Source organism: Clupea harengus, chromosome 10 (genome assembly GCF_900700415.2).
Source record: "Clupea harengus chromosome 10, Ch_v2.0.2, whole genome shotgun sequence".
Lineage (NCBI taxonomy): Eukaryota > Metazoa > Chordata > Actinopteri > Clupeiformes > Clupeidae > Clupea > Clupea harengus.
In genome coordinates, this window is record NC_045161.1 from 1,801,370 (window position 1) to 1,814,079 (window position 12,710).

At 44.9% G+C, this 12,710-nt stretch overlaps 1 protein-coding gene across 1 annotated transcript in view; it reads left to right on the forward strand.

Annotated features, from left to right (window-relative positions):
- Nucleotides 1–12,710, forward strand: part of mast2 (microtubule associated serine/threonine kinase 2) — a 138,411-nt gene that overhangs the window by 23,567 nt on the left and 102,134 nt on the right. The window contains 2 exon segments of the mRNA XM_042708941.1: nucleotides 7,774–7,921; nucleotides 8,093–8,238. Coding sequence (XP_042564875.1) covers nucleotides 7,774–7,921; nucleotides 8,093–8,238 — 294 coding nt within the window.

Consider the following 12,710-nt stretch of genomic DNA (forward strand, 5'->3'; position numbering starts at 1 on the left):
GCATAGCCAGCAGTATTTTCACTAAACAGCACACCGTAATTTCCTGACAATTAACCGCGGGTTATATATTGATTAGTAAAATGTCTGCATTCCCTGCGGTTAATACTCGGGTGCGGTCTATACATGGGAATGCATTTGCATGGGAACGCACGCAGTACCTCTGCCAGGTAGAATGGGTTTCCCTCCCTCTTCCACAAACGAATCTCATTAATGTGTCCGTGTTGAAAAGCACTCAAACAGTTCCCAGTGATTATTATTAGTATTTTTGCTTGAAATTCCCATCGCTAGAAGGTTTGGGAGGGGCTCTTGGGGTTTGAGCTTTATTGTGTGCATGGTGATTAGCATTAGGCTCTCAAGTTGAACGCAGATGAAGATTCCTTTTTAGATTCCTACCGTGGTAATCAGATCTTCAGGCCCATCAGTCATCAAGATTTGAATTCTCTGGGATCGTCTTCTTCGGGAACTACCCGTTGTTTTTCACTAGACTTTGTTTTTCACTAGAAGTCTTTGTCTTGTGTGACGGTCGGCAACCATCATAGAGATTTGTGAACTTGGATTATTTGTCCTTTTGGTTGGAGTGGCTGTATAGCTAATGCCAAGTCTGGGTAGTGGATGGACTAAACCTAAACTGACAAGTCTGGCCCTGAAAAACTCCAACCTTGTTGTACACGACTCATAAAGCTCAACCCCCCCCCCGCCCCCCTTCCAACCACATTTTCCCCTCCTTTGTCTTTTTTTGGCCTAGCAGGATCATATAACTCCCTGGAGCGCTTGGTTATGCAACTGTTTTCTGCAGAGGTTCTGAACTTGTTGTGCTCCTTTAAGATCCAGCTCCCTGTCACACAGGCCTGGACAGCTTTCTCATGTTGAAAAATGTCCCACCATGAACTACGCAAGTGCATTTGCGTGCGTCCGTGCGTGCGTGCGTGCGTGCGTGCGTGCGTGCGTGCGTGCGTGCGTGGTCTGTGTGTGTGTGTGTGGTCTGTGTGCGTGCGTGTGTGTGGTCTGTGTGCGTGCGTGTGTGTGTGTGTGTAATCTGTGTGCATGCGTGTAGGGGTGTGTGCCCTTGTGTTTGTATATTGATATGCAGGTGGGGTTGTGAAATGTGTTGGTCTGACTGAGAGTTGAAGTGTTGTTGAAGTCAGCCTCAAACATGACGGACAGACAGACACGACCTCCTCTCTGTAACTGAAGGAAGAGGCGTTGGTCAGACAAAGGGAGCGCAGTGCTGTTGGGTCCCAGAGGTGAACAGAGGTGGACCCATGCACTTGGCCTCGGCCTCACTGCTTATGAGAACACCGGCAGTCCAGTTCCCATGGAGTCAGCACACAAACATCCAACCTCTCGCCGGCTGCCTGCCTCACTTCCCAACCCTGCACTGCCACTACACATCTGGAACACATCAGCACAGCAATGGGCTTGCGTGATAAATGAATACACACACACACACACACACACACACACACACATTCTTTCTCCCTCCTCACTCAAGTACATAGTGTACTTGGCACACTATGGCAATAGGACGATACTATTGCCGTCAAGGTAACTGTCTCGATGGACGATGCGGTGTTGAAGGGTGAATGTGAAACATGATTACCCACATATGTTCAATATGTAAAATAAAATCCATTGGTTTTAAACTACAAGAAACGCTTTACTCAGTTACTAAGTTCAGACATCATGCAGTAGGCATTTTGCAATTCACACGAGCAAAGAAACTAAGCGAAAAAGGGCAGTCCGTTAAATTAGCTATTGGTGTATCTGACAAGTGAACATGAGATGAATATTTATAGGGTTTGACTGAGCATAGGTGATGTGACGATTTTTCACAAGGGTCAAACATGCCTGTGGTCATTTTAGGACCGTTAGGTTTAGGGTCTCTCTCTCTCTACCCCACCCCCCAACCTTTCGATGTCTTTCTTTCAGTGTTTCAAAATGTGTCTTTTTGTGTATCAGAGGCACTGTCATAAGGTGGTCGGAACAACGCTGTGGGGTTTATGCACAAAAGCCTTGTTGTGACCTGAGCTGATGTGGCTGCCTCTGTCCTTTCAAGGCCACAGCCAAGTATAATTGGCTGTCACTCTCATGCAGACCCCCTTAAACTCATAGAAATGAATCCATTCACAGTTGGTAGGGACTTCAGATTGATATGTAGATCAGGAGGCTGTGTGGCATGTTTGAGAGAGCAGCTTTAGCCCTCAGGGATTATGTCTCCAGCCCTGACACTGATGGAATAATTAGCCAACTGTTACCTTATGCCTTAAGATTGTCAGTCAACAGATCGCTTACTAGTTAAACTTGAGTAGTATATCAGTTTGTTTCTTTGTTTTCCTCAGCTGCCACTCTCCTGAAAGAGACGGGGAAATGGTATCTCCACAGCAGTGTATGTTATTACTGTTATACGTCAGACTGTGTAAGAGAACCTCACTATCAACTTTGAGTAGAAGGCACTTGTCACATAACTCAGGGAGTTTAAGAGATTTGCAGCCACTTAGAATCAACTGTTTGTGGTTCACTCTGTGTGATTTAGCATTAATTACATGGAATCCTATATCCATGGTAATTCCCAGCCTATGCAGTGGGCCTGTTGATGGTGTCCAATCACTTATGTACGGCTGCCCTTGTCTTGGCCTGTTTCTATTATTATATTTAGTTAAGATTGCAGATTGTGCAATATTTAGATTTTTATCAATATTAGATTTTTATATTTAGATTTAATATTTATGTATTTTTATTATTTTTACTTTATTTAACTTAGGTTACAGCTTTTGTGATTTATTGTTATATGTTATTTGTCAATTACATAAATGTAATAAATACATGTTTGAAACTATACATATCTTTTAAGTTCTCATCCTTACATTAGAATATAGAGCAGTTAATATTGTGATATTCAAATTAGATTGCAATCAAATGAGTTACTTTCCACAAATGGTTCGGCCCTACTTGAGTCTTCACAAATGCAACCGGGATCCTGGTCTTATGTGTGTGTGTGTGAGTGATTGTTTGAATGTGATGGAGTGTGTGTCCGTGCAGATCGTAAAGACCCCTGGGCTGACTTGCGAGAAAGAAAAGATCCTTCCTTCACCATACTGCCTGGAGGATACTGCTGTCACGTCATTTGTATGTATGAACTGAATGGCGAAAAGGGCCCCACTTCCAGAGTGAGGGGGGAAAGGAGAACAGTGGGACAAGTGGAGAGAGGGAAGGAAGGAGGGGTGGAGAGGAGGGAGGGATGGAGGGAAGGAGGGGTGGAGAGGTGGAGGGGTGGAGGGGTGGAGAGGAGATTGAGGTTCCTACAGAGGGGGTGTGAGTGTGGACTGATGTGTTGGGGGTGGGTAACAGGATATTAATTCTGACAAGGCTTTTCAGGTAGGAACATCCCCTGTATTACAAGGGCAAGTTGGATTATGGTTGCAGTTGTGTGGCGTATATGTGTCTTTGTTTGAATTGGTGTGTGTGTGTGTGTGCGTTTTTTTGAGGACAGAGTGTTTGTGTGTTATAGCATTAAGTGTATGCATTATACAGTGTAAGTATTATTATTAGGGTTGGCATGTGTTTCTGGTGCTGTCACTTTGATGGATTTCACAGTTTGATAAATTGGCACTCTGCATTCTTTGGCATCAGTCTCATTTTCCTGCAGCTGTTGCCAGCAGCTTGCTGTTCGCCTGCACACTCAGTTTCAGGTAATGGGCAGTTTCTGGCTGCCTAAACGACTGAGACACTTCATTTGGTCTTCATTTACATTCACGGAGACCAGAAGAACATCCTGTTTATCACTGCTTGATAAGAAGGCAGTGGTGTTTATATGTGTTTACCTGACAGCTTGGTGGTCCCAAATGCATGCCCATATCTCACACCACAACAAGTGTGGTGGTCTGCTAACAGCCTGTGACTGCCTTAACCACTACAGATGGGACTTAGGATGGAGATGACGGAGTGAATGTGTCTCACATTGATATGATTTGAACTGGATGTCTGACTGCTTTGTAACCCATACAGTTAGAAGTGGTGAGGTTCTCAGCAGAGACAGTCACTCCTTTGTTGGGTTTCTTTATGCCGCTTTGGCTGACATTTGTTGGTTTTTCCGGCCTCCCTCTAATATGCATGGGAAAGACATACAGTGTCTTCTGAAGCAGCCGCACAGGCCCTAGTCATATCATTCTTCTGTGCCCTAATCTGCACGGAGTCTCTTCAGGCCCTAGTCATTTAGCACAAAGCCCTGAGGGCCCTGCCAATCACTAGCGCTAGGAGTGTCTGTCTTGCCTAATTAGGCTTTAGACAATGTGGTTAGGTCATTTCACGTGCATTGTGAGGTGGGGCTTTTTTTACAAGTAAGACGGATTGAGTGAGTCAGTCTCCACTTTCCTCGGCGGGTCTGTTTAGGGATGGTAATTGAGAACCCGTTCCAGTTGAGAACCGGTACCAAATTGCCGGCGTGTTTTTTTTTTTTTTTTGTGCATTGCAAAAACTGTTGCGGCATGACGTTAAACTCTGTTCCCATCCCTGAAGTGTCATATTGCTTTTATATAACAGTTCTACTGCCGACTAATTGAGGTTGAAGACACCAGGTTGTGTTTTCTTTAGTTCTTTTAATTGTGTTTATTCATTCTCTGCCCCCCAAAATATTTCCAACCTGAGTTTTCCAAGTTATATCCTTTTAAGAAAATGAGCATTTCAATTTATTTTTAGGATTTAAAAGATTTAGATTATTAAGGGAATCGATAAAGAATCAGACCAATAAGCAGCATCGAAAATGGCATTGGGATCATCGCTGCACAAACATGGTTCTGTATCATCCTTTTGACTTCAAGCAGCTACTTCTGGAGCTGGGAAGGACACTGAGACCAAAACAAACCATTCATCCTGACGGGAAGTGTCCGGTGCTGGCGTCAGGACCGTAAACAAAGACGGGGCAAGCGCAGAGGTCTGCGCTCTCTGGCGAACAAGCTGGATGAACTGAAGATCTGGACCCTCCCACAGAGAAGGCTCATGGACTGTAGTTTCATGTTCTTAGTTTCTCTCTACTCCCACCCTGTATCAGCTGACCCTGCTCTCTGGTGGTGCCTGAGGAGACGCACTGACCCTGTTGGCAGATCTTGGCAAAACCTATTTGTGTGTTCAGGAGTTCTCCACAGCGGGAAACAATATTACCCGAGAAATATCTAACTTCCTCCTAGGGAAAGCATTGAAAATGAATCGAAAATGGCATTGGAATCAGTCAAATCTTATCAACTCCCTTCCCTAGGTCTGTTTTGGCTGTGAGCAAAAAGACAGTGGATGGGCGCATGATTTTGCATCATAGTGTGTGTGAGTGTATGCTCATGCAAAACACAAAATGATCAGCTATGCATTCTTTCTGACCATAACTTTAACCGCATTACCTTCCAGTCTTATCCAAATTGACTTTCCAGGATTCACATCCTTGACCCTGGCATTGCAGTCACCTTGCTGTTTCAGAGTACAAAGACATGTACACCTGGACTTTTAAGATAATCGAGTCTGTTTCTATGATCAGACCTTTGTGCTGACAAGATGATGCCTAGGCCACAATGAGAAACGATGCTGATAAAGGCCCTTGTTTGCTCAAGTCATCTATTGATTGATGCGCTGTATGTTGGAGCAACATGCAAACCCTCAGCTGACGCTTTTGTTCTCTAACTGAGGTCTCCAGCACAGCCTGCTGTAATCCGGGCTGCCCTCTACCCGCTTGGCTTCTTGTGTCATCCTTCAGTCATCCTTCCTGAGTGCTCCAAGCTTCTAAGCCTTTCAGGATGCGATGATGAGACCAACGGTCACGGAAAAACATCTGGGGGGGGGGAAAGAGCGCAGCGCCAAAGCCACAAATGAGTAACACAAGACGGCCTTAAGGAGCTTTGACTGGTGCGGCAGGGCCTCATTATCATCTTCGCTGTAAACACCACACCTCCCTTGACACCACAGCCAGCTCGCCTTCAGCTGATAGCAGTATTAAGACGTGACCGCTCCCTACACCGACTAATTCTGCAAAATCCTATTACACGAGGTGTTTGGTAGAGGGCGGCAGGAGCTAAAGACTTAATGTGAAGAGAGAAATTGATAACTCCTATTTATAGCAGAACGTACCTAGCTAAGCACATGGAAAGGGCATGAGTAAGTTGGCAACAGGGGCGAGCTTGAGAACAAGTCTTTTACTCTTTCTGCCCCACTATGCTTGCTGTGGAATGCCTACTGATCGGTCCAGTAGAACACTTTTGGTATTGAACCCAGCTGCCCTTTTGCTACGCCTCTGTGTTTGTATGCATGTGAATATGTGTGTGTGTGTGAGAGAGAGAGCACTTATCCATGTTTTGGTTCAGTGTAGTAGCACAGGCAATGTGTGTTTTTTTTACTTGTGCAGCTCAGGCCAAGCTGATTAGTGGTCTGTCCAGGCCTGGCAGCCTGCGTGTGATGATTCCATACTGGCATTCAGCCACGCTAACGGACACAAAGACAAATCCGTTTCAGATGCACAGTCAGGGTGCAGGTGGATGTGAAGTGGACAGCAGAGAGTGGGATTTGAAAGACACTTTCCAGTGAGACAGGATTAATGTACGTGTTGTGCTTTTGGCGATTAGAATAATCGTGTACATTTCGAATGCTTTCCGGAGTGAATTGAAGATGCGTGAGATGCGAAAGGTGTGGTTAAGGATAACCCCAAATATTTTTTTAGGGTTGTGTATAGATTAACATTACTCAAGATCATACTTAAAATTTGTATTTATTTATTTATTTATTTATTTTAAAATAAATGTTTTCTATTGCGTGTTATGATGCTCTGTGGTGCGTGCCTGAGCCAGTAACCACATGGCTTTCTGGCTGAAACCCCAAAACAAATTTTCTTCGTGGGCTTCGTAACAGGAGATTTAAGCACTGGAACTTTTGAAGCCACCCAGAGGAAGTGACTGGATGTGATGATCATTCTCTGCCAGGTTTCCACAACAACGGTCCCTGTTTGGGATCGCTTAAGGCTCACAACAGAACAGGGCTTGGAGCCGCTTGCCGAGATGTGCACGTGCTCAGAGTGTGGTGTTGTTTTGATGGCTCGACCGAGGTCAAAAGCGATTGCCATTCTAATGGCCCTCTCCCTTTTGATCTGAGAACTCAGGGGCGACTCGCTGATTAAGTGTGATCGCTGCTGGAAGCAGATTTGCCGCCTGCTTGTCTGTGCTGGGAGTCACATCCTCGGCAAAACAAACTTCTTTTTTTTTATTGGGGGGAAGCTGGTCCTGCTGCAGATGACGGGTCAGTGGGTACTGGGTATGCGTGTTTGTGCAGTCTGTGTGTGTGTGTGTGTGTGTGAAGTGAAGGGTGTGAACCTGACCTGTCCACATCTACTGTGCATGGGCCTTCCAAGAGGAATACAGCATGATGGGAGATATGACTGCTGAGGAGGAAAAGTCTCTATCCTTCCTCTTCCTCTTTATTCTTTCTTTTCATCCCTTGCTCTCCCTTTTTCTGCTTCTCTCTGACTACCCTCTCTCTCAACCCTTTCTCTCTGTGCTCATCCATCTCATGTTGTTTCTTCCGTTCTTTCTTTCCCTCTCTCTCTCTCTCTCTCTCTCTACCCTTTCTCTCCGTGCTCATCCATCTCATGTTGTTTCTTCCGTTCTTTCCCCCCCCCCTCTCTCTCTCTCTCTCTCTCTCTCTCTCTCTCTCTCTCTCTCTCTCTCTCTCTCTCTCTCTCTCTCCTTTCTCTCCGTGCTCATCCATCTCATGTTGTTTCTTCCGTTCTTTCCCCCGTCTCTCCAGAAGGAGTTTGCGGCGCCCCCTCCTCTGCTCTTCAGGAAGCTGAGCAACCCTGACTTGTCCCCTGCGGCAGGAAAGACCAAACTGCAGCGGCAGCTCAGCCAGGATGAGAGCCGAGTGCGGAGAAGCAGTATGGTTGTCGGTCTCACAGGTGAGTCCGTCATACTTCAGATAAACTTCACATATTGCCCGTTTCCTCTGGGTTGATGGTGTGTGTGTGTGTGTGTGTGTGTGTGTGTGTGTGTGTGTGTGTGTGTGTGTGTGTGTGTGTGTAATGTGTGTGTGTGTGCGCATTGTTCACGTGCCTCTTGTTGTCCTTCAGGGAAGCAGCTCCTGCCTCTGTCGAGTAGCATGCACAGTGGAGTGAGCCACATGGCATGGCAACAACCTGGAGGAGAGCCCAATAACCTGGTGCGCATGCGGAACCAGTCTCTTGGCCAGTCCGCTCCCTCCCTTACCGCAGGACTGGTGAGTCACGTGTTACACACGCAGTCACACACGCAGTCACACATTTGCACATTAATACGCGCACACACACACAGAGAACTGGTGAGTTACGTGTTACACACGCAGTCACACATTTGCACATTCATACGCGCACACACACAGAGACAGAGTACTGGTGAGTTACGTGTTACACACGCAGTCACACATTTGCACATTCATACGCGCACACACACAGAGAACTGGTGAGTTACGTGTTACACACGCAGTCACACATTTGCACATTCATACGCGCACACACACACAGAGAACTGGTGAGTTACGTGTTACACACGCAGTCACACATTTGCACATTCATACGCGCACACACACAGAGAACTGGTGAGTTACGTGTTACACACGCAGTCACACATTTGCACATTCTTACGCACACACACAAACACAGAGACAACTGTCTACAGACACACATTTTTACCCTCATATATGGTCCCAACATAGACCTGCTCAGATACACAAAATGATATAAATCGTTATAGTACCCTAACATACATATGCATTAATGCACACATGCTCTCACACACGTACTGTATATGCATACACACACATACACATTAATTCTCTTGTATGAGCACCTACACACACATACAAGCATGTATGAAAACATGTGAGTGATTGTACACTGCAGAACACAGACAGACAGACCCAGGTATCCAATCCATATTTGGAAGCACAATCTTCACGAGTTTGTTTGGAGTGAAATGGAGCATCTGTTTCTGTTGTGGATGCAATATCCAAGCAGTGCAGTGTTTGTGTTTGTGTTTGTGGGCAGACACACTCCCAGCTGTGAACTAAGCCTGTGACTGTCATGTGCTGTGACTCAGACGCTCGCAGATCCACACCCACTGTCCTTCTCAGGACTGTCTATGAGAGAAATGTGCAGCAAGTTTCAAACATTCAAAACCCTGAAAAACAGAGTCGTAGGTCCTACTGTACCCAGATTAAAGCATTTCAGATTGGTTAACCAGGAGGTGGTTTAACTGTTATTTTCCTTAAGGCGATGACTATTATGTTGTACTACTTTATGAGTTCAGGAATAGGTCTGCCATCCAAGTTTAAAGGGGATAAAATATAGACTCTACTCTGTACAACCATAGAGTATAGGGATGTCTAACGGTACAGTGGGCCCACGATTCGGTACGTATCGCGGTGTTAAGGCCACGGTAACCGTACGATTTCGGTATCTTAATATGGAACAATAAACTAATGTATTATGCCTACAGGCAAATAAAACGTTCTGTTCAGAAAAAAGGCAGCATGACTGTCTGCAGTACTGTGAGGTAACTTTCAGTTGCTCTGAAGGTTCAACAAGCAGGAGGAATGGAGGGCTAGATAGGGTTCTCTGTCAATTCCTTTTCAATTTCTCTCTGTGATGTTTCATGGAGTTCATTAGTTTGCAGCTGAAATGTGTGCTGGAGGGTACATTGTAATGCGGTTCAATTTTTTTCCATCAGGGGCCGAAACCCTTAGTCATTCAATTACTTTTTGGAGGGGATTCGACTCACAGGGCAGACAATTTGGTTTTGCTTTGGATAAGGCATTTGGCCTTGTCGGAGGTCTTCACTTGTAGTTTCTAGTGCTAGTTCTTTAATACGTCTCAAATTGTTGTTGGAAGGCAACAGTGTTGTGTTTTCGCTAACAAGTGGACACTCCTTGCTCTCGGCCGGGTGATGGCGACGTAAATTAGTCTAAATGTTACAAGTGTCTCCACTTGAGTAGCCAACAGTGGCAAAGCAATACGCGCAGGCTGTACTTTATTTGTTTACAGTCTTCTTGCCCTCGTCATCTGTATCCAGATTTTGGTGAATCCAAAATGTACCCACACTGCGGATTTGAAAGACGGCGGTGCCTCTTCAAATTTGCTTCTCTCTGTCTCGTGAGCACTCGCAATTGTCACATCGGAGCTGAGCTGAGCTGAGCTCAGTATTTGTTATTAGTTTCCCCTCTCTTCTCCAGCTCCTCTTTGCATACAGAGCACTGATAGGCTCCCTGGAATTTCTGTTAGGCTCCAGAGATGTTCTGTCGATCTGAATGTCCAACGTTCATGCAGTCTTCAGCGCAATAAGCAAGTTTTGGAAATGATAGAAAAAACACTTATCGTAATATGGCGGTTCACATGTGCGTATTAAACCGGCGTACTGAAAGGTTCGGCGCCATACCTTGAACTGTTGCATCCCTAATAGACTATGATCAAAAGTGCTTAATGAACATACCATGATGATAAAGATCGACAATCATAATACAACATATGCACATGCTGTGACACCATCTGATGGGCCGACTGCTACATCTGCTGGACACTCTTGGTGCTGCAGTCTAGAGATTGTGTCCTTTTCACAAGTTCCTTTTAAACCCTCAAAGACATGAATCACACTCTAATCTGATGAAAGGCCAAGGTGAACACTTGCTTTGACAGTTTTGAGAATGTGCCCCTCAGCTTGGTTGTTCAAGGAAGTAGTCCGTCAAATACTGATGGGAACACTACTCACAGCCATCTCAGAGCCATTGCTTGCCAGTAGGTGGCAGCATTGTCTCAACATTGGAATCCTCCAAGATTTGTATCTGACCGAGGCGAGAAATCATGACTAACTTTAATATATGGGTAATAATGTAGCTGCATTGCATCCTCTGTTTACACTGTGTGTTCAGTGTGTAGTTATAAGACTACAGTACTTTTCAGTGGACGTCACACCGATCATGTTTACAATAGTAATAGTTTTCTTGATGGACATGTTATTATTCTATAAATGATCTACCAATAGTGGGTTGAACCAAATATCTGTGTGTGTTGTATTTTGCAAACAGCTTTTCTGTAGAATTTAAAACTATGATAGTTCTTGGTTTTTAATCTAGGGTTAGTCGGACAGTATATTCTTGGGTTAGATTAATCGGACGGTATTTTTTTTTAAAGTTTTTTTTTTTTGTCCTATAGAGCAATACATTATGGCAACATTATTATGTATGAGTGTTCTTTAGGGCCTGAATTCTCAGATATGGTCTTATTCTGTTTTTAAGATGATCTTTATTACATCGTAAGATCAGTCAGGGCTGTCAGAAAGGTTTACTGAAGGTTTATACAACTCATGGGTCATTTCTGACTCGCTCTATCCCAGCATGATACTCTTCTGAATACAGGAAATTGAGCATCCGATGCCAAACGGAAAATCTGATTTGTGGCGCTATTTTAGTTGGGTAAATAATAATGAACGGTTTATTTTATTTTCCAAGAGAAGTTTATTAAATTTCCTTTCCTATTTCTGCAAAGCGCCCTTTTGCCCTGATCTGTCAGTGTTCCTGGCAGGCAGAGATGAGATGCACCTCAACAGATTGGGGCTTATGCGGCGCTGTGTAGTGTTCATCAGATAGGCAGCAGACTGCAGTGACACCGAGTACAGACGGGCAAACTAAACCTTATGAATTCTATCCATGTGGTCACTTGAGCCAGTGGCCCATATCTATGGCATTGGCCTCTGCCAACTCTCACGAGGGCACCCTGTGGGCATCGGGCGGCCGCCGCTAAAATAACCCCCCCACCCCCACAGTGGAGCTTTCATATCTGAGGGGTGGGAGAAGGGCAGTCTGTAGGGAGGGAGGCCTGGGCAGGCAGATGGTGTTTACCTATGATTGCCCAGTGTGGGGCCTTGAACACACACACACACACACACACACACACACACACACACACACACACACACTGGGTGGGTGTGGATGTGTGTGAGAGAGGGAGAGAGGGTGTGTTTTGTTGGATGCATGTCACACATCCTCATTCTGTTTACCAGTAGAATGTTGCCAAGATCAGTTGGAGGGTACAAGCTACAGAGAGGTCAAACCTGGGTCAAACTCTCTTATCTGTTGTAGTGCCCTCTTTACAACCTTATTAGGGGTTTCAGTTTACATAGAAAAATAAAGATATATATATATATTTTTTTTCGTGTGCAGATTGTCAAGTTTAAGAATGGATTAACAATCTATAACTTCAGTTTAATAATGGATTCACATGACAAGGCGAATGTTTGCCGATAACACACGCCGTCCGATAATTAACACCGTTACAATAGTCATTTCACTTTCATTTAAGACATGCATTTCCTTTCACATCCTGTGAGGAATATATTCCTATTGGAGATGGGCGTTGGGATCTGACAGTGAGATGTCCAGGTGTATGCCCGATGGTCCCTTCAGACGACACAGAAACCCTAATATTTTGCTATTCTATGTAAATATCCCATTCAGTACAGATGAACGGGGCTGGAATGGGTTTGGCTGCCCGGGATTGGAGCAGAGTGTGGAATTAACATGTGATTTGCATACGGGCACAGAGAAGAAGGGCTTGGAACAGGAACAGATGCTTCAGGGAACATTATTGTTCCTGTCTTGGCGGGGTTTTTTTCTTCTTTTTTTTGTGTGTGTGCCGTTGGTCCTATAAATCCCCCACCTCT